This window comes from Tursiops truncatus, chromosome 2 (assembly GCF_011762595.2).
Source record: "Tursiops truncatus isolate mTurTru1 chromosome 2, mTurTru1.mat.Y, whole genome shotgun sequence".
Lineage (NCBI taxonomy): Eukaryota > Metazoa > Chordata > Mammalia > Artiodactyla > Delphinidae > Tursiops > Tursiops truncatus.
The window spans coordinates 174,094,542-174,117,276 of NC_047035.1; the positions used below are offsets into that span (position 1 = coordinate 174,094,542).

The following is a 22,735-nucleotide window of genomic DNA, read 5'->3' on the forward strand; positions in this document are numbered from 1 at the left end:
AAGAGCAGCTGTGGGGCTCGGGGTAGTGAAGGAGTCCCTTCACGCACAGAAGGAACCGAGACGGTACATCTTATTGCTTTTACTATTAAGAGATACGCCGAGGAGCAAATTCAACAAGAGCTTTGAATTTAGGATTTCTAATAGAGCTCAGAGTTCTAAATTTTTGAATAATAATTCATAGGTCCCCGATCCCTTTGAATTTTATTCTAAAATTCACAGTGGCTGAAGTAACAAAGAGTGGTTCGTATCAGTAACACCACCTCGTCAGAAAACATAGTTCCTGAAATCCCAGACTTAACAGGATTTGGCAGGATTTGGGGAATGGTGGTTGGGAGGTGTTTTATGCTCTATTACTGATATAATATAGCATATATATATATATACACACACACACACACACACACACACATATATACAATGTGGTGTATATATACTACTCTGTTACTATGTACATTCTTAGTTTGCTACAGAACAATGTTTTCACCTGACTTCCTGGGAAACTAACAGGGTTTCTGAACTGAAGACCCTGTGACTAACATATATAAACATACATTAACATACACACATACATATGTTCTTTATCATATAAACTGGACGTTAAATAATTCTAAAATAAACTTACTACTCAGCTAAATATTGCCCTAGAGATTGTTACTGAGCTTATAATGCTTAAAAACAGTATAGTACAGTGTGAGAACTAATGGTTATTCTGTGTGTACATATATTTCTGCGTTAGCATATATGAGAATATACAAAAACCATGCATTCGCTACCTGGCTCACATTTGAAATTTAGGACACCACGGGCAGTGTTTTGATGTTATAGTTCATGAGTGATGTATTCCTATTTAATTAATGAAACAAAAAGAGCCTCTTTCTCGTGAGCACAAAATGAAACGACGGAATGGGCATGACTTAATTCAGAGATGAATAGTTCCAAATCCTGGTAGAGCTAGGTGATGGAAGAGTAAAATACAGCAGTGAGAAAAATACTCCGTTTCAGTGACAGGACAAATCCATGATTAAGTATGGCATTCAACTGTTTTGTTATTTGTAGATAATTATTTTGGGTCATTCCTTAATCTTCTAAACTTCTCTGTCACGTATTTCCAGGTCAGACACCATCTTAGTTTCACTTATGGTTACTGGGTCACCGAGGGTTCTCTGGTTACTGTTTCAGTTCACAAAATATTTTTTGTCTTTCTTCTCCCCAAGTGGAAGTGAGACAACAGTGACCTTCTGACACCTGAATTTCCTGGCTCTAGAGAAAGGACAACTAGCAGAATGTTCATCCATTTAAATCCACCTTTAAAAGGTGAATAAATAGAATCATTGCCAAATAAATCCCAACGCTATTTTAACATCATACCTGTCACACATTATTTTCCATCCTTTTTTAATGTAAATATCTCTGAGGTATTTTCCTTACACGTATGAAATGATTTGTGTTTCTTTGCCTGTAAGTCATAGAATTGTATGCCTTGAGTGGCTTCAAAAAAAATAAGGCACGTGCTTCCTTGTGAACTCCTTTACAATTTCTCAATACTTTTAAGCCTTTCTTCCATGAAAGTAAGGCGCTGTCAGGCTAAGGCTTACGAACATTTCCAGGTAACGTGCCTCTTCAAATAATCTAGAGGGAAATGGGCTCTTGCGATTTTAAGTGATATATATTTTTGAATATTGAGATTTTAACTCACAGAGAACTATTAAGAATCCTGTCATTTTACCTGGAATACTCAACATGGTTTTCATTATTATTACAACTGCTTCAAAATCTCATCTACTATATGTGATCTAGATGGCTAACCTAGACACCATGATAATAAACAGTTTTCATGATATGGCACTCAGAAGTTAGATTCCTCGTTATTTTTTAACCCATGTAACCAAACTGTGATGTTAAGTTTGTCTGTCCTGCTCACACAGCCCATGAGGAGTTTGCTTTGATAGAGCGTAACTAACGCCAAAACACTGCTTCTACTACGAAAAGCAAATTTCCCAAACAACAGACTTCCCTTTCAAAGTACGAGACAATAGGTCCCTAAATTTTAAGCAGTTAAGTTCAAAGGCTGGACAAAGGCCCTCAAAATACAATCAGGACCCATACTATTGAATTCTCTTAGAAACTAATATCCCTAAATATTCTAGCATAGATGATCAAGCAAGTGGTGACAGGTCTTGAGGTCAATATACTTCAATAACTAAAACAAGCTGCTTTAGACATACAGCTGCCATGTGAAGACGACCATCTTTACTGCTCCGTTCCAATGTGGAATAAACAGGAGTATTTTCCAACATCTTTTTTTTCTTCCAGAATAAATTTGCTTTATCTCGGGTTCTCATCCTTCCTCAATTCACCTGCAAAGCTAACGCTTGTTTGAACTGAAAAAATACATGTCGGAGTCTGTCTAGACAATTACCCCAAACCGTTATGTAGGATGTTTAAGTAGATTCCATTTTAATTGGTCATCACGCTTATTAGATTTAAGTATCTAAACTGAATTTAAATTTAGATATTTAAATTGGGAAAGAAACACATATCCTCTCTGGCATCTGACTTTTTGATTTTACTCCTTTTCTGATTTTCCATAGGTTGACCCTGTGACACGGCGATTTCTCCTACTGGCTGATCTTTTCAATGAGATGCTCGTATACACAGCTGTCTTCTTAGCGTGCCAATATACTTATAAAACATATGTCACAGTTATATTCAGCGTATATCACAGTCACACTTCATACCCTAAACTGAGACCCAGTGGAAACTGGTTAGTGGTGTCCTTCTGCTTGGTGACTTTAAATGACTGCAACAAAAACAATCGCCCCAAAGTCTTGGGTATGACCACAGAAAAACAAAGAAAAAGACAGTTGTTAAAGGCGAGCGAGAAACACAGTAAGAAGAAAGGTCATGAGGAGGACCTTCAAGATGGTGGAGGAGTGAGACGTGGCAATCCCCACAAATACATCAAAAACACTTCTACGTGTGGAACAACTCCTACAGAACACCTAAGACCTCACACCTCCCAAAAGGCAAGAGACTCCCCACATACCGGCCGTGTGGCTGACAGGGTCTTGGTGCTCTGACTGGGTGTCAGGCCTGAGCCTCTGAGGTGGGAGAGCCGAGTTCAGGACATTGGACCACCAGAGACCTCCCGGCTCCATGTAATATCAATTGGTGAGAGCTCTCCTAGAGATCTCTGTCTCAACACTAAGACCCAGCTCCACCCAACGACCAGCAAGCTACAGGGCTGGACACCCCCTGCAAACAACTAGCAAGACAGGAACACAACCCCACCCATTAGCAGAGAGGCTGCCTAAACTTATACTAAGTTCACAGACACCCCAAAACACACCACTGGAGGCGGTCCTAGCCACCAGAAAGACAAGATCCAGCCTCATCCACCAGAACGCAGGCACTAGTCCCCTCCACCAGGAAGCCTACACAACCCACTGAACCAACTTTAGCCACTGGGGACAGACACCAAAAACAACGGGAACTACGAACCTACAGCCTGCAAAAAGGAGACCGCAAACACAGTAAGATAAGCAAAGTGAGAAGACAGAAAAACACACAGCAGATGAAGAGCAAGGTAAAAACCCACCAGACCAAACAAATGAAGAGGAAATAGGCAGTCTACCTGAAAAAGAATTCAGAATAATGATAGTAAAGATGATCCAAAATCTTGGAAATAGAATAGAGAAAATGCAAGAAACATTTAACAAGGACCTAGAAGAACTAAAGATGAAACAAACAATGATGAACAACACAATAAATGAAATTAAAAATTCTCTAGAAGGAATCAATAGCAGAATAACTGAGGCAGAAGAACGGATAAGTGACCTGGAAGATAAAGTAGTGGAAACAACTACTGCAGAGCAGAATAAAGAAAAAAGAATGAAAAGAACTGAGGACAGTCTCAGAGACCTCTTGGACAACATTAAATGCACCAACATTTGAATTATAAGGGTTCCAGAAGAAGAAGAGAAAAAGAAAGGGACTGAGAAAATATTTGAAGAGATTATAGTTGAAAACTTCCCTAATATGGGAAAGGAAATAGTCAATCAAGTCCAGGAAGCACAGAGAGCCCCATACAGGATAAATCCAAGGAGAAACACTCCAAGACACATATTAATCAAACTATCAAAAATTAAATACAAGGTAAAAATATTAAAAGCAGCAAGGGAAAAACAATTAACACACAAGGGAATCCCCATAAGGTTAACAGCTGATCTTTCAGCAGAAACTCTGCAAGCCAGAAGGGACTGGCAGGACATATTTAAAGTGATGAAGGGGAAAAACCTACAACCAAGACTACTCTACCCAGCAAGGATCTCATTCAGATTTGATGGAGAAATTAAAACCTTTACAGACAAGCAAAAGCTAAGAGAATTCAGCACCACCAAACCAGCTTTACAACAAATGCCAAGGGAACTTCTCTAGGCAGGAAACACAAGAGAAGGAAAAGACCTACAATAATAAACCCAAAACAGTTAAGAAAATGATAATAGGAACATACGACGTAGAGAATGGACTTGAGGACATGGGGAGGGGGAAGGGTAAGCTGGGACGAAGTGAGAGAGTGGCATGGACATATACACACTACTAAATGTAAAATAGGTAGCTAGTGGGAAGCAGCCGCATAGCACAGGGAGGTCAGCTCAGTGTTTTGTGACCACCTAGAGGGGTGGGGTAGGGAGGCTCAAGAGGGAGACGCAAGAGGGAGGGGATATGGGGATATATGTGTACGTAAAGCTGATTCACTTTGTTATACAGCGGCAACTAACACAACAACGTAAAGCAATTATACTCCAATAAAGATGTTAAAAAAAGAAAAAGGTCCTGAAAGTGTGTCCCCATGACACCTGTTCAATTTATTCTTTTAAAAAAGAACACACCAAGAATTATAAAAATCAAAAAGACCAGGAAGCTTTCTGCTTCCGTAGGACCTGTGTTGAGACTGCGGAAATTAAAAAACCATAAATCGCATTATTTCTGCGGTGAGCCCAGACTTCCGCAGAGCGCCGAGAACCCCCAGATCCCAGACACAGCAGTGGCAGAGGGGACGCAGGTGTCTGCAGGTCAGCACTTACCTGGCTCGAGCCTCGGCAGGGAGTGGCAGGTCGCCTGTGGAGTGGCTCGGAGAGGCTGGCTGCCCAGGTGGCGGCCCGGGCAGGCTGTGCGTTGGCTTTGGGGACCTTGGCATTTCACCGAGGGCGCAGTCTCGCCCGGAGAACGGGAAGGATGCGGAGCCCTCCCCCGCGGGGGGCAGGTCTCGGGCTGGCCCGGTGGCACTGGGCTCTTGACCTCGTCTTTGGTTTTCTACGTTGAGCAGCACCTCTGTGTCGGAAACACCATCGCGCCGGTGGAGGGCGTGGTCCTTGGACCCAGCCATGCAGCTCCTGAGCCCCGGGACCTCGGTCCTGGAGTAGGAAGCGCCCGAATCTCTGCTGGGCTCAGCAGAGCGGTCACTTCTTCCTCCCCTTTTCTCAGCCGTCTCAGGGTCCTTCCTGGACTTGCTGTATCGAGACGGAGATTCAGCGTCGCCTTCCGGGTCCAGGGTGAGCCCATACTTTTCTGCCAGCTGCCGTCTCCTCTCTGCTTTGTACCTGGCGATCCTTTCGGCTTTGGACTCTAGGCTCTGGGTGTCCATGATGCTGGAACCGTAGGGGGAGTCACCATGGATGCCCGAGGATTCTGTGCAGTGTTTGGATCGAGTCTGCTTTTCTAAGGAAGAATCCAGAGTTTCTTCCTCTTCATTTGATTGGCCTACAAGAAGATCACACACACAGATTTCAAGCAAATAATAAAACGTGGTTACTCTACCCTGTTCCGTACACGATATGCTCCGAGCGCCCAGGCTGTGAAGGTCCGATTTCTCACTTACGTGCAGCTGCCTAAAATGATTTACCGGGGACGCTGAGGAAGTTTGAGGTCTGCAGTGAAATACGTAAAGGCCGTGACGTTCCATGGGCTGCGTAAGCTGGGTCAAGCATGGCCGCAGCTACAGCTCAGTCCCGACAGCCCTTGCTCTAGTTCAGTGCCTATTTCCCCTTATTTACTTTTCTGCTTTTGAGTTTAATGTTTCATGTGTGAGGCCAGAGGACGAGTTCAGACTCCTCTAGAAAAGATAACAGATATTCGAACTGCTGTAATTTGACGAGTGATGGATAGTGGTTTCATGGGAAACCACACAGGATCTGATAGTAACCATAACAATAATGGCCCATGTCAACATCTGCCAGGTGTGGCTGTGTTTTTCGTTTTTTTTTTTTAACAGAAGTGGCTTTTTCCAATTATCCTCTGCATGCTTGATGTAGAAAAGGTCTACGGTGAAAACAGGAAGGTTAACCTCCAAATCACCAATAATCACTAACATACCATAATCAGTAATAAATACATGGATAATTTGCTATACTTTTCTATACACTCTTTCTAGTCTTTTATGTGTCATTTCTTTTTATATAAGTGATTTCTTTTTTTCTATATAAAATAACTCATATTTTATGTAACCTTAATGTCCTACATAAAACATTTTTCTAAGTGTGGAAATCTTATTTTGAAGACATCATTTTAAGGTTTCATAATATTTCACACTACAGGCATTCCAGAATCAATTTAACCATTCTCATACTCCTGGGCACTGAAGTTGACTCTAACTTTTAATCCATCTTATTTTCTGATTACTGTTACAAAAGACAGTTGCACAAAAGTGGAATTGCTTTGCCAGTAGGTACGTCATTTTAAGACACGTGCTAGACTGTCAAATTAGTTTCTGTAAAGCTTGAATCGATGTACACTGGAACCTGCAATGTATGCTCTCACTAACACCGAGTGTTAATTTTACAACTTGCCTTTGAGGATATGAAAAAGAATGTATACATATGTATAACTGAATCACTCTGCTGTACAGCAGAAATTAACGCAACATTTTAAATCAACTATACTTCAATTAAAAAATTTAAGAAAGCACATACGTAATATATAAAACTATACACGAGACTATCAAATAATCACATGATAATTTATTATCTATCTGTATCTGTTGTACTTCATCTTTATATCTCTATTTTGGATTTATATAAGTAGTTCCACTTTTTTTTTTTTTTGCGGTATGCGGGCCTCTCACTGTTGTGGCTCCTCCCGTTGTGGAGCACAGGCTCCGGACGCACAGGCTCAGTGGCCATGGCTCATGGGCCCAGCCGCTCCGCGGCATGTGGGATCCTCCCGGACCGGGGCACGAACCCACGTCCCCTGCATCAGCAGGCGGACTCCCAACCACTGCGCCACCAGGGAAGCCCAGTTCCACATTTTTAAAAATGTTTATCATGATGTCCTGTTTCTCAAAAAAAATTTTTTTAAATTAAATTAAAAATTGCCTTTGATTACTAGAAAAAGAGGACGCATGCATTTTTCAATTATTTAGTAGCCACTTGTATCATTATCTTTTTCTTCTCTGGAATATCTGGTCAAGCTTACTGCTCTATATTCTTTTGATTCACAGTGTCATTTTTATTGTTGTGTAAAATTTTATAGGAATATGAGCTCTTTATCTTCTTCATGGATATTTTTAAACTTCCTTAATTTTTTGTGAAGTCAAAGATCTTCTTTGAAGCACAGATGTTATTTATTATGTAGTCAAGTCAATGGACCTGGTCATTGGTGATTTCTGCAGCTGTTTCAGTGTTTTGAAAGTCCTTTTCCATTCAGCTGGAACTAAATACTCACCTTTGTTTTCGTGTTTTTAATTATTCTCTTAAAATTAATTATGTGATTAATTGGACCTTATTTAGGTTTGGGTAGGAAGTGAGGAAGGGGTATAGTTCCTCCCTACTGCTATCCCATTTTTCCCATTACTGGTTTATTAAATAATTCTTCCTTTTCTTACTAACGTGATGCTTCAATGATCATATAATACATGGACTAACATGTTATATACACTGGGGTTTATTTCTGGCCATATATCTCGGCACTCTGTCTACTTTTGCTTCTTCACGTATGTAAAAAAGAATCTTAGTTCTCTAGTTTTCTGACCGCAGAAAACCAGAAACTGTAGAGACAGGCAAACTTATCACATCACGAAGGGAGACCAGCATCTCTCTCTCAGGAAGGAACCAGAAAATACCGGATATAAGAGCAGCAGCACAGAGCCGCAGAGCCAGGGACGGGGAGGGCAGGAAGGGCAGCCCCGCGCGCGTCACCCTCTCCCAAGGTCACGTGGATTATCTGATGCTACAGCAACGTCTGAGTAACCAAGGAAAAGCTGTCATGTTTGACATGCTGTTCAGTATGAAACAGATACACAATGCATTTAAAGTTACACCTATTAAAATAACTTAAATAGGATGCTTGTTGCATAAACACAGAGATTAAGAGCCCCAGTCATTCGAGGTCCAGCTTTGCTCTTCTAGGCTCCCTGCCGAAAGCAACGCTGTCCTGTGCTGGGCATCTGTGCATTCTATTTAAACCTATTATAAGAGATGCCTGTCTTACTCAGACCTTTCCCAAACAAACCTGAGGGTCTCTGACAGCTGGGGCCCTGAGCGGGTGGAGAGAGAGACAGTTCCTGCCCTGGGATGGTCTGAGCGCGGGGGTGGAGGTGCGGGAGACAAATGACTGGTCATCAATTACCCAACTGGGGGGCCACTTCTCACTGCTGTGACACTGAGGACCACACCTGGGGCCCTGAGCAGGTGGAAAGAGAGACACAGTTCCTGCCCTGGGATGGTCTGAGCGCGGGGGTGGAGGTGCGGGAGACAAATGACTGGTCATCAATTACCCAACTGGGGGGCCACTTCTCGCTGCTGTGACACTGAGGGCCACACCTGGGGCGTGTGGCAGAGCCGACACGGGTGTTGCTGCTGGTGTGAACACACCCACAGATTTAATACACATTTTACATCTACACAATTCACGCTCTTGGAACATCTCATTTTCCAGGAGTGCTGGATAGAAAAGGCTGATGACGGGCCAGCGGGCCACAAGCTCACCGATGTGAGGACTGGCTGGGTCTGTGGCGCGCGTGTATCTGGGCAGGTCCTCCTCCAGCAGATGATGACTCACTAAGCCCGTGCAGCTCTGCAAGAGGATGGGCTGCGTGTCGGTTTCGATTCCTTCTAGGCGCCTGGCAATTCTTTCTTTTCTGTGCAAGACACCAGCAAAGGCGTGGTGAGCCACGGACATCAGTTCTCAGGCAACACTGGACACTGCTCTGCAAACTCTTCTACTTCCTAATTATGTACAACGAACATCTTACCTTTTCATGTCTGAAAATTCTTTCCTCTTTGGTTCAAAGAGTTTTCTTAATTCTGCAACTAAAATAAGACAATAAAGAAGAAAAAGATAGTCCAGTATTTAGTCGTCATGCGTTCATTTTATTCATTCATTCGTTCATGCAACATCTATTTATGGAACTCATACTTCTGTTCATGGCTCCCATGCAACAGTGATACACAAAACGGACACAGTTCCTGCAAACTGTCTTATAATGGGGGAGGCAGATGCCAGATGAGCACGTGTACGTACGTACACACACACACACACACACACACACACACACACACACACACACACACACACACACACACACACACGTCACAGGCTGGTCTAAGAAGTAAAACCATGGAGTAATAAGAGTGAGTTCTATTTCATCCAGGGGAGCCAGAGGGAGCCTAGCCCTGAATCTCTCTCCAGCCAGCACAAATCTCACCGTTTTTTAGTTTTATTAGGTTTAGCACAGTATTTCAAGCTTTCCATCATGCAAAACTGCAAACGTGCAAAAGTAGAGACTAAAGTACTGTGAACCCCCAAGTGCTACCAGCAAGCCGCAGCAGTCAGGAGCTCACACCACTCCTACGTCCCCCATCACTGACCTGTAAAGACCTGTAACTACCCGGTGGGGTTTCTAACGGTGCGTGACTGCACACCTTGATCAACTTCAGTTGAGATTAACCCAGTTCCTATGCCTCCCCTTACAGGCTTTCCCTGAAGGAAATGTTAACGTTTGCTTCCTGGCTGTAATTCAGGTGGACGATGGAAAATGTAACGACCCCTACTCTCCCGGCAACGCTGGAAGATCAGATGAGCGTCCTACTGATGCTGCGAGGGTCTCCTGTGACGCTGGCCACAAAGATATTGCACTGAGACGCCAAACAATGGTTTCTCTGGAGAAATGGCCAAACTTGGCAGAGAACCGAGGTCCCTCTCCTTATGTCCTCCTCAATCACGTGAATTCGTAAGGGCTCGTCTGACCAGCTCCCACCGAGGTCCTAGGAACAGTGAGCTGCGACAGCCCTGGGGCCCACGAAACATCTGCAAGGTTGAGGCAAAGCAGAAACTCACAGGATAGGGTACGAATGCACAGAATTGAATTTTCAGCTGCTTCAATTTCCACTGGATTTTTTTAAGTGGTTATTTTTATTTTTGGCTCTGCCGCATGGCTTGTGGGATCTCAGTTCCCCGACCAGGGACTGAATCCAATCCATGGCAGTGAGAGCCCCGAATCCTAACCACTGGACCGCCAGGGAAGTCCCTAAGTGGTTATTCTTAGTGAGTCAAAACCTCACATGTGCGTGCACACACGACTTTCATACTGTCCTTTGATTGTGTTCAGAGATACCAGCCATCTTTCCAAATTTATTTTTAAATGACGGCCACCTGAACAGTTAGCTGGATTGACTGTTTTCAAAGGACAGTTGGCTTCACAAGTCTGTCTGTCCAGTGGCCTTCACAGGCACCAGAGCAGCTGGGGGTGGGCGTCTGGCTTCTCGTGTTTGGTGTAGAAGGCAAGGGTTTGGTTACCATGGTACCTCCTGCCTTTGGAGGAAGTGTGGCTTAGAGCAGTGTCCCTGATCATTTACTGGGGAACAAAATAAGGTCATAAATCAAGCTATACTTTAAATGGGCCCATGAGCTTGTTAATTCTTCGTGGAAATCTACAGTGAATCTTCTAGGAAAATAAAAAATCCCTCCAGTAAATAAGTTACCTCTCCGTCTATTCTTTCTCACAAATTAATTCTTGAGGACCAAGACCTGCCTCACTCCTACAGACACGAGACAACAGAGAAAAGAAATGGTGTGGAAGGCAAAAAGAAGGAGCAGAGAGACATCTGGAGTTTGGTTTCCCTTCTCCAAGTCTACCATTTAAAAGCAAACTTAGTAAAACACACATGTAACATCATTACTCTGGTACACCTATTCCATGTGAAAACATGTCGGTTGTATGAAAGAGAAGGATGCTTTATTTCAATGGCTGACGTGTGTGTGTGCACTTTTTTCATTCCTTTCCAGGAAACAGAACACCTTCATACAGGCACGTGCAGTCCTTATTAGGCACCCCCCCTCCCGCGTTTTGGTTGGGTTTATTATAAAACACTGGAAAAGAAGCTAATACTAAAAAATCATGGGAATTGCCCCGACTGTGGAAACATGTCATCACTCCATGTACCAGGTATAGAGACCACGGACTCGTCTATCATTGTTATCTTCTGCCAGTCCTGAATATAGTTTATTATTATTTATAATCTCCCAAAAGGTTTCCTTCCTTTAAAATTTTTATATAATTTCAGACTCAGAAAAATTAAAAGACATATTTCATACGTTAACATTGGTCACTACATTTGATTGAGTTTTTTACCCCCTTTCTCTCTCTCCGTATGCATATGTTTGTGTATATACACATGCATACAAACGCACAGATTTACATATTAATCTTTCTGAATCATTTAAGAGTAGGTTGCAGCCTGATGCCCTTTCTACCTCTAAATTTTTCAGTGTCTGTTTCCTCAAAACAAGGAATAAGAATTTTGAAAAAATTAGACGCAAAAGCCATAATTCAATTGATGGTATGCTGTATCATGTGTATATAACTAAAACACGGTTCAGAAAACAGTGATATTCACCAACATAAATCCAGACAGAAGCCAGCAGCTGATCTAACTTCTGTTGTAACAAATTTTCTACTTTGCTTTCAAGTGCATTGAGACTTGTACCCTTTATACCTGTGATTTTAGCTGCTGCCCTTGCCTAACAATATAGATTCTGTGAGCCTAGTTCTTCAGTTATTTCTGCTGGGCCTTGTGTTGGTCATTTTCCAAGTAAGGCAATTTAAGGGACTTTGACATCAGGGCTGTAATACTTTATAAAAAATATTTAACTGCCTCATATACTTTGTATTGGTATATAATACCAATGCTCAGGATAATTGGTTCCGTTAGGGGCTTTTTTTAGGAAACGTGGTTTCTTCAGTTAGTTCTGAGAACAGGCTTTCTGGTAAAGTTATTGTTGAGTTCAGTCTCCCAAGCCTGAGTACAGCAGAATCTTCCAAAGAAATATAAGTGGCGGGGGGACTGCCAAGAACAGCTCTCTCCCTGCCTGCATTTGATACCTTAGGCCAGATCCAGAATATTCTGAAGGCTTCTCTTTCTTCCCCAGGAGTAAATCCCCTTTAAGTTTTACACGTGGATGGCGGCCACTAATATAAAGACCAGCAACTTCTAAAATAAGTCATCACACACCTAGAGGAATGAGGGGGAGACCTGATGGCTAAGAGAAGGGGTTTTTTGGGGAAAATAAGAATATTCTAACATCGCCTCTGCCGATTGATGCGCGATTATGTGAATCTGCCAAAAGCCACTGGACTGTCCACTTTAAATGGATGAATTGTATGGTGTAGGAATTATGTCTCAATGAAACTGTTAAGAAAAAGGAGAGTCATATATTTGGTCCATTTCATAATTCCTTAATGGAACATCTATTTTAATATGATAAGTTTTACACAGGTAAAGGGTCTTAATCCCTCGATTACCTGTTTGTGATACACAGTTAAAGGAAGTTCCTTACAGAAAAATCCATGATCATTTTAGAGCTCAATTTCACGAAGCAAAAATCCCTCACTAAATGAACAGGAAGAGACTTCTGTAAACTTATAAACATACATGAAACTCCATGCCATTAAAAGTCATAATCAATTCCTACTTTTCACCTGCTATTGCTAAGGACCGAGAGAATAACAAACATGGAAGTGCAAAGTTCACTGGTTATACCTGGGTCTTTGCAACCACGCCTGCCCAAACTGATAAACAGTAAAGACTGTAAAATAAGACTATGGGAATTTAGATGAAATTCAGGGGAACAGGGACTCTGACACTTTAAAAGCATGTTTTAAAGGCCTTGTTAATTTAGAAACATAAATCTGGTGAGTACATAAAGTTAATGATCTTTGATTGGTGAAAATCATGATTTTTATTACCAATATGGTAACATGTTTAATTAAACTGGTTAATAAGCTTGTGCATTTTAAAATTTTGTTATATGTAGAGTTCCAAGTCGTTGAACCTTAAGGAATCTAGGCTCTCACACTGTTCTTAATTTTTATGATCTTAATATTGTCTATTATTCATCAAGGAACTGGGGGCAGGGGAGAGAGGAAGAGGGAAAACTTTAGCTCTATATAACTTTCCTTAATCAGTCAAGTCTAAGCTATTGCTAAAATCAAGCTGTTCATTCTTATTCTTTGCTTTGATCGTCTTCATAGACTTTTACATTTGGCTCAGATTAAATTGAATTTGTCTTTCACAAACAGTCTTAAAAAATCGGAAGGGCCTTTCCATTTCATACTTGGGGTTCCAGGTGGGAACCCTTCACGGCATCTGTCCTACCCTTGACTATGTGGCTTATGACCTGACTTGAACAGTTAATGCAGAACGAATGAGATCACAATGCAGTGCATTTCACTTCGACGTACTACGGACTATCAGAATTTTCCTTCTCCCACAAAATTTCATCCGCCTCCTTGTAATTCTAGACATTCTTCTTACTTTGGCCTCCGGAGCAACACAGAATAAGCCTCCATTTCAGTTGACAGTGTTGTTAAGTACTTGAAAACTGAAAAATTTCCGTTTGTTTCCACCGGGCCAGATCCCTGGGGTCCTTCAACTATCCATCTTTGTCACCCTGTGTCCAGGCGTACGACCCACTCAGTTCCTCATGATACATGCGAATTTGCCAGTGGGCCTGTATAAACTGGATTTCGTTTCTATTAAAAGACTATTTTTTTCTGGTCTAATTTCTTCTGGGCTTGATGTCATGTGTTTTGTTGCTTTTTTTTCTTTTTTTGGTTTTGTTTTTTTCAGAATAGAAAAAAATTCTGACCTTTCACCAAAGCTGTTTCTTCTTTTTTTAATTTATTTTTTATTGAAGTATAGTTGTATAGTTGATTTACAATGTTTCAGGTGTACAGCAAAGTGATTCAGTCATATATATATATGACTTTTCAGATGCTTTTCTATCATAGGTTACTACAAGATACTGAATATAGTTCCCTGTGCTATAGGTCCTTGTTGTTTATCTATTTTATATACAGTAGTGTGTATCTGTTTACTCCAAACTCCTAATTTATCCCCACCCCCCACCCCTGCTTTCCCCTTTGGTAACCATAAGTTTGTTTTCTATGTCTGTGAGTCTGTTTTGTAAATAAGTTCATTTGTATCAGTGTTTAGATTCCACCTATAAGTGATATCTGATATTTGTCTTCCTCTGTCTGACTTCACTTTGTATGATAATCTCTAGGTCCAGGCGTGTTACTGCAAATAGTATTATTTCATTCTTTTTTATGGCCGAGTAATATTCCATTGTATATATGCGCCACATCTTCTTTATCCATTCCTCTGTCGATGGACACTTAGGTCACTTCCATGTCTTGGCTACTGTAAATAGAGCTGCTATGAACATAGGGGTGCCGGTATCTTTTTGAATTAGAGTTTTCCTCTTTTCTGGGCATATGCCCAGGAGTGGGATTGCTGGAAAAGCTGTTTCCTCTGAAGTCAGGGTTACACAGCTCATCTGGGATGAAGACAGCTTGTGAGCTGGTACTCCCCTGCGTCAGTGTTACATTTGGTAGAAACAAAGTTCAGGTAATGTTCACATCATTCCACGGGCAGAACTAGGCACAGTGGGCTGGTGGCTGATGCAAATATGTGACTGCATGTGCGTCTAGTCCAATGAAAATACGAATTCGCCAAATGTGTGAGAACCTACTTGGGTGAGAAGAGAGATGCTTCCGACGCAGTCTGCACTGCTTGCCCAGTGTGCACCCCGGTTGGGAGCTGAAAGATATCAAGTGTAAATGCCTTTCCTAGCGCTGGAAAGCATCAGAGGCTGGAAGCAGGGGGAAGGGGTGGAGAAGAAATGGGCAAATGAGCGGAACCCACCACCCGTGGAGAAGGTGAAAGGTAGGAGAGAGATGAGGTGAGGATGATTCTAGAACCCCTCTCTCATCCTCTGCACCAGCCTCCAGTGAAAACCTGAGGACGCCTAAAGTGAAAGGAGGGAACTTGTGGAACGGTGAGGTCAAACCATGCAACAAGAGAGGTACTCTGAGGTTGATTCCTGGAAGAGACAGAAAGGTACACAGAGGAGAGCAGAGCCGGAGGTTAGCGTAGGGGCCTCCTTCAAGAAAGTCAGGTCACACAACACTTATACGCACTGTGCACTTGTCAACCGTCTAGAAGCCTCACCTTTCGGGAGGGCAGCTAAAAGCTGAGCATCGATTCCTCTTTTGTGGTTAGCAAGCGGTTCTTTGTCTTCAAGCAAGAACTCTTCCTGAAAGCTAAAAATAATTCCATTAAGAAAATGTTTAAAGTCATTTTAAACCCTGGTATCTGATATGAACCAAAACAGTGCAGAACGTAAAAATTATGCTACTGTTATACATAGTTAAACATGTGTGTGTAGATCACAAGTGAAAAGTTCTATTTGGGGGCGTTAACTGGTACCTTTTTTCAATTATTTATGATTTTGTTAATATGATTTTTGGGTGCAGCTAAATAATTACATCAGCATAGGCGGGGGCGTGGCCTAGGGGAGTGAAAACATCGCTGCGCTGGGAGCCCGATGCCTTGGTTCAGACAGACAACCTCTTCAAGGGTCACCAAGAGCTGTGCAAGCTTGGATTACTCATTCAACCTCTCTGTGCTACAGCCTTCCTCAGAAAATCAGCAACTTGTCTAGGTGATCTACATGCTTTCCTCTGGGTTGAAATCAAAGTAACAAATGCCTTCAAACAAACAAGAAATCAAAGCATGGTGAAGAGGTCTGAAAGGTTCATGAAAACTTGTCTGGGAAAAACAAGAATCAAAAAGGGGAGACGAAGAAAGGAACTGAGCGCTTGCCTCGCACTTGCCTCGCACTTGCCTTCTACAGGAAGCCATCCCGGGTAGGAGCTAACTTCACAAGACCCTCTGGGGTGTGACCTCCTGAGCGCTGTGCCGGTGCAGGCTTAACAGCCGACTCCCTCCTCCGCCCACCCTGCCCGCAGCCCCGCAAAGCACCTGTTGGGCAGCATTGGCTGGTGGCGTAAACACTCCCCTCCCCCGGCACTGCCACTCTTCCAGCTCTCCCGTGGCTCAGTGACCTATGCACGCGGGCACACTCGCTGGGGAAGAGGGGTGCGAGCCAGTCCCAACACCCCCGGAACTACTGTCAGCCTCGGCTCCCGGATCACGAACCCGTTCGAGGCTTTGCCCATGCGGCAAGAACAGTACATGAGGCGCACATCTCGCTCAGGCTCCTACACTGTGTGCCGTCGCCCCAAGACTCAGTACCCACAAGTTCAAGGTCTCCGTGGGGACGTGCCTGGAGCTCGGCGAGACAGAGCTGCTGCCTCGCAGGAAGAAAACGAACCTAGGGAAACAGGAAACTCATCTTCCCCAGCGACACGATCACCTCTGGAGAGGCGGCAACAGGTCTGCAAACACACCCAGCGCGAAGCCGACCTTCCCTGTTGATGGTCCCCTGTCTGTGCTTGTGCCTGGCAGGGGTGCGTATCCACAGAGGCCCGAGGGGAGACTGAGGAAGCGCTGTGCGTGCCATGTGAGGGAACGCGTGGATTACCTACATCCCATATGTAAATTAAATTAAATTTCAAGGATCGCCTGCACATTCCAAAATATGGCCATCCCATCTTCCTAGAGCCAAGCTCATCTCAAACCTTCGTTATTGCTTATAAATGTGGAATGGGAATGGGTGATGAGGGCCACGTTCACGTCAAGAGCCTTGAGAATGAGCAGTCTTTGTAAACCACAGTCCAGTTGGCTTGAAGATCCTAAGACACTTGCTGAGGTCAGACACTTGGGATTAGCCCTGACTTCTCAAGAGTGAATCGCAATGCAGTGGCAGTTCTCAGTGTTTTTTTCAGAGGTATGATGTGGTCTAAACCGAAACATTTAAACAACTGCAGAAAGGCACCCTACTTGAGGAATGGCACGCTATTTTAACTGACTGTTTAAATGCTTGGAATATCCGGATGAAGTTCTGTACTGTCTTTGGGAAATGAAAATCTCAGGGAAAAAATCCTGTATTACAATGAAACGATGCAGCCCCTGAAACAGCCAGCTCCTGTGGCCACTGACCTCGGGGTACAAATGTATTATCTCATCTCTTCAAAAATAAACATGTGTGTTTCTAGTTTTCCCCTTTCATCTGCTCATCAAAAAGCTCAATGAAGCCGCTAATAAAGACTAAGAAACGACCCCCTTCTTAAACATTCTGCTGAACTTCTACAGAGTGGGGTTCACAGGCCATCACCCTACACCCCTGGCTTCACACGCACTTACTTTCTTGAAACAAACTACACATGTGTTTGTGCCGATGGGAAGGATTACATGTGGTCAGAAACCAATGGAAAACCAGAGCACATTAGGAAAATCTCTCCGGCCTCCTCGCGTGGTTCACTGTACATGCTGTTTCCGCCTGTATTCTCACCTCTCCTGCTTCCTTCCATCCTGGCTGAGTCCTGCTTCTGGTCTGGGCCTCAGTTTAAGGTGGTTTCCTTAAGAAAGAACCCTCTGACCCAGTGTCTGTCCCACCAGAGCCGAATCTATATTATGCACCTCTGTTATTTTCTCTCATGTTATCCTGTTTTCCTATTTACAGAACATATTACAAGTGTCTCACTTTAAATTACTGATGTTTAAGAATATTTTTTAAAAATCAATAAACGTATAGGGAATGAAGGAAGGAATGGCTCCAGTAAAATATTTCAGATGTCTAGTGTGACTCGCTCTGAAGTGTTTTACGTATACATCTTATACACTGTTGATGTGATGGGGCAAAGAGCGTTAGAAATACTGAGACTAATTAGAAGGGCATGCATTCAATCACATCAGTTATAAGCTTGCTTTCTCCCTCCCTCCCTTCCTTTCTTCCTCTCCTCCTTTCTTCTTTAGAATAACATATAATTGGGAAAACATCTCTCCTTATTACCTCTGCCCACCTGGCATGCACGGATGAAAATATGTGTATGTCTGCCCGCATATGAAGTATTCCATGTTTCAAGTCTCCATCTTCGAGCTAAACTTTTCTTATGGAATCCACATGTCATCGTCACATTTTGTTCTTGCTTCTGCTGCCTCTCTCCCCTATGTTCACCAAACGGCTGCTAACTTCTGAGGAAGCAGATGAGCAGGTCGAACGAATAAGGAGGATGGGTCGGAACCAAGGACCCTGACTTGAGATTGTCACAGAGCTGTGACTGACACAAGATCCCCCAAATCGACGTGGAACCAGGTTTTGAAAAAGGTCACGTCTCTGCCCTGGACTTTCGACGCCCGAGGGTATGAGGCAGCAGTGAAAATGCTTGCAAGACACGCTGGTAAAGAAGTATGGACTCTTCGTGAATGAGTCACCCCTTCTGATCACCACGGCCGGTGAGACACTTACAAAGGCCGCCCCTACCCCAAAGCCCTGACAGCACGTCCTCTTGCTTTTCTGAATCAGAGGCACCCAGAGCAGCCTCACTGGTGGGGCCCATCCTCAGCTCACACAACTGGTGACTCCAAACCTAAGCTTCGGATGCTGGCTTGCAATCTTCCTCGTCGTCACCCACTCGGGGATCAGGGGTCTCTGCCTGGACAACCTCTGTGGGTCTTGGTGGGTTTCCACAGCTCCAGGTGGGATCCTCTATTTCAGCATGAAACTCTCTCTCCATATATAATGAAGACATGCTACAGTCTTCATTTTTTGGAATTATAATTTAAAAAGCTTCTAGTGTGAAGAAACACCTTTAATGTGTCTTATTTACCTTCATCTGCTCTGAAATGGAGCTCACTCCTCATGACTAATTATTTTCATGCTTCTAGCTCTTTCCATCTGCTTCAGTAATCTAAAAAGAGCTTGCCCTTTGCTTCCACGATAATTTTTTTTTAATGTGTCCCATTAACCTACTTAAATGCCCAGCAATAGCAACAAGGGGAAATTTTATTAAAGTGAGAGCAGGATATTCTGCTGTCATTACCTCCTATCTTTTACACAACGTGGGATACGGTATTACAGTAACTGTTCAGTATCCACACAGTGAAGGGCTCCCCGACATCTGCTCACTCTTCTATTGCAGTTTAAGTTACAAGATAGATGAAATCCATTACCTCATATTCTCACCTCTGGTGTCTGGGTGACTAGATTTCTTTGAAGGAGGCAGGTTCTTGTATTTCCAGCCCAGTTTACACTTAGGAGCATAGCAAGGGGGCCACTGTTTTAATAGGTACACATGAAATAACACCGTTTTAGAACGGCAGTGTCCTCTGAGTCCCTCTCCACTGGAGTGACTGACCTGCATTCATAGTTCATACTTCTCCTTCCCAACTCCCTTCCTATTGTTCCATTCTCTTAGTCACTTATTAGGTCTATTACAGCCAAACCAACCTGCTAGAGACGTATCGGGAATGAAGCTGCTGTGGTCTGAATGTTTATGTTCCCTCAAATCTGTAGGTTGAAATCCTGACACCCAAAGGTGATAATATTAGGAGGTGGGGCCTTTGGAAGGTGATTAGGTCATGACGGTGGAGCCCTCATGAAAGAGATTAGCGCCCTTATAAAAAGAAACCCAGAGAGCTCCCTGGCCCATTCCACTAAGAGCAGATACAAGAAATCAGCAGTGGGCAACCCGGAAGCGGACCCTCACCCCACCACGGTGCACCCTGATCTTCGACTTCCAGCCTCTGGATGTGAGAAATAAATTTCTACTGTTTATCAGCCACCCAGTCAACGGTAGCCTGGACGAACTAAGACATAAGCCTTAGCTTCTATTAAAAAGATGGAGAAGATGAGAAATACGGGAGATTGTGTCAAGCCCCACAAGAGTGAGATTTCATGAGTCAAGTAAGACAACCTTACTGATAACTCTGCCTCCCCACCTGACGCTAAGATGCGCACGCAATTCATCAAAGCTTTACCCCGTCCGGTGCGTTCACAAGGCCAATGCTAACATTTTCAAATGCAGAGCCAGGCCCAGCCTGACAAGGACAGTGGTAACACAACTGTTTATCCCGATGCTACTGAAATACAGACTTTTTAAGTAAAGAAACGATGTCTTACGTAACAAGCGCATCCATGTGGAATGAGGGGTAGATCTGGGTTGGGTTCTTCTAGCATAATAAAGTGTATGTTGAAAGCCACACCTGGCTGTGTAAGAGATAATTATTTTGTGCCTCTACCTGAAAATCTCAAAACCTGTTAGGGACAGCGATGTACTAGGAGGCATCTGAGATACAGCTGCCTTGTTTGGTACCAACTTTAAGTTTTGTATTATCTCATATCAGTTATGATGTACTGCATCAGGTAAATCAAATTAGCACATCAGGTAAATGAAATTAGCACCCATAACATCCTGCAGCCAATGGAACTGAAGTGCAGAAAGGTTAAGAGACCAGGCAGCAAGAACTCATCTGGACAGGGGAGTGGGTGGATGGGTGGAGGGAGGGAAGTAAGGGGAGAAGAAAGGGCAGAAGGAAGGGAGAGAGAGAGGAGGAACAGGCTAGATCCTTTCTTAAAAAATGAAGAGCTCCCTTACTCGAGGGACAGACTGCGACAAGGACATCCCATGCTTAGAGGCAGGTGTGAGACAGAAAAGATAATAGCCCTTGACAAGTTTGTAATTATAGAGATACCAATAGCCGGTTTTGCAAATAGTTCCCATAAAAAGCATTAAACACACAAAGAATCTTTGCTACCTGCGTGTACTAAGTCAGCTCGCTTCGCGTGTTTTAACGAGTCAAACTCTGGGGAAAAAACACTTTTTTTTTCAAACATTTAAAACTCATGAATTAGGAACGTAGGAGAATAATTTCAAAAGCTCTTACAAATCTTCAAAACTTAAGATCCCTTGAGCAAAGACTACTTTACCTTGGAACTATTCTTTGACGCGGGAATCCAGCAAGGCTTAAGTTTTTCTTGTTCAAATCTAAGGGGAAAGAAATAATATAAGATTGAAATACCCACACAGTCAGTTAAGACCAAAAGAAAACACTCCAATGGGAAAAAAAATTCTTCAGCCTCCCTTTGAGAGCATTTAAGAAAAAGGAAACCATGAACCAGAAATGTGAATACAAAAAGGACACCTTTATGAATCAAATTCCACCACATACATTTTACTTAGGCAAGTTTTTTTGGTTTTGGTTAATAGTAGCCAAGATACTCCATGGGTTAAAAAAAAAAAAATTCTGACATAGTTCAATGCTATCATTTAAATTCTCTATGGCTACAAGAGTAACTCAAAGCAATTAAATACTGAAAAACATGGATATTATCCTCAGGAAAAAAAAAAAAAAAAGGAGCGAAAAAAATTGAACAATTTTGGTCCAGGTGACCAGGAAGGTTGAAAGTCATCACTGCCTGATATATTTGAGATGCTTTTAAAGAATGCATGGTGGGGGGCACGTGAGGGGTTGATGAACGGGGGGCGGGAATACTTCAGGTGTGTTTTTATTGCCTTCATTAAGATCTAAATAATAACAATACATCGAATTCGCCACTTATTTATTTTTGAAGACAAGACATATATTATGTAAAGACAGCTGGTAACAATCCCATCCGGCAAAAACACACACTGAGTGAGTTGGTTAATGAAAACCAGGCACAGACAAATGCACAGCCAGCCTTGGGTAAGTAATCTGTTTTACAAGTTTTGGCATAGAGCAACCGTTTGTCCACCCAGAAAACCACAATTAGACCACTTACGGAAATTCTTTCCCCCGTGGAAATTCCTTTTACTGTTTAATATTTGGGGGCAGAAGCTTGAGGAAAAGGAGGTACAAGATATACCAGATGCCGACATGTCGTTAGTCATTAAAATACACCCTGAATCCCGGAATTTGGAAATTCCGACCAACTAGAGAAATACAATAAAATGAAATGTATATTGCCAGTTAAACATCTAGGCTTTTCTGCTAATTACACAAATATCTTTGTGTCACATTTAGAAAAAGAGAACTCAGTTCGAAAAGCTATCAAAGCACAGGGAGATCAGCGTGGTGCTTTGTGTCGACCTAGAGGGGTGGGATAGGGAGGGTGGGAGGGAGGTTCAAGGGGAAGGGGATATGGGGACATATGTATGTGTATAACTGATTCACTTTGCTGTACAACAGAAACTAGCACAGCATTGCGAAGCAATTATACTCCAATAAAGATGTAAAAAAAAAAAAAGCTATCAAATACTGTAGAAGAAAATTCCTGCATCTGATGCCCCAACTGTTCAAATCACTTCCTAATCGTGCATTTGGGCTCGAAAAGGCTTTTATAGGCAATGGCTGAATTTCCAATGTGTCCTTCAAGATAACCTAAGCGTCTCCTTTTGGTTCAGTCAGTGAACTGAATCTGAGATGTCACTTCAGTAGTTACATTGAAAGCACATCTTTTCCTCTGGGCTCAAAAGGAAGCCACTAAAAAGACAACATTTTGTTCCAAACAG

General features: G+C 42.8%; 1 protein-coding gene across 21 annotated transcripts in view; it reads right to left on the minus strand.

The window, feature by feature from the left end:
• SVIL (supervillin) overlaps positions 1-22,735 on the minus strand; it is a 236,585-nt gene that overhangs the window by 80,113 nt on the left and 133,737 nt on the right. For all 21 annotated transcript variants that reach the window (XM_073801745.1, XM_073801739.1, XM_073801744.1 and 18 more), the window contains 5 exons: positions 21,172-21,229; positions 15,510-15,601; positions 9,251-9,308; positions 8,985-9,136; positions 5,088-5,763 (listed from right to left, as the gene is read on the minus strand). In XM_073801745.1, coding sequence (XP_073657846.1) covers positions 5,088-5,763; positions 8,985-9,136; positions 9,251-9,258 — 836 coding nt within the window. In that variant the 5' untranslated portion in view covers positions 9,259-9,308; positions 15,510-15,601; positions 21,172-21,229. The remainder of the gene's footprint in view (positions 1-5,087; positions 5,764-8,984; positions 9,137-9,250; positions 9,309-15,509; positions 15,602-21,171; positions 21,230-22,735) is intronic.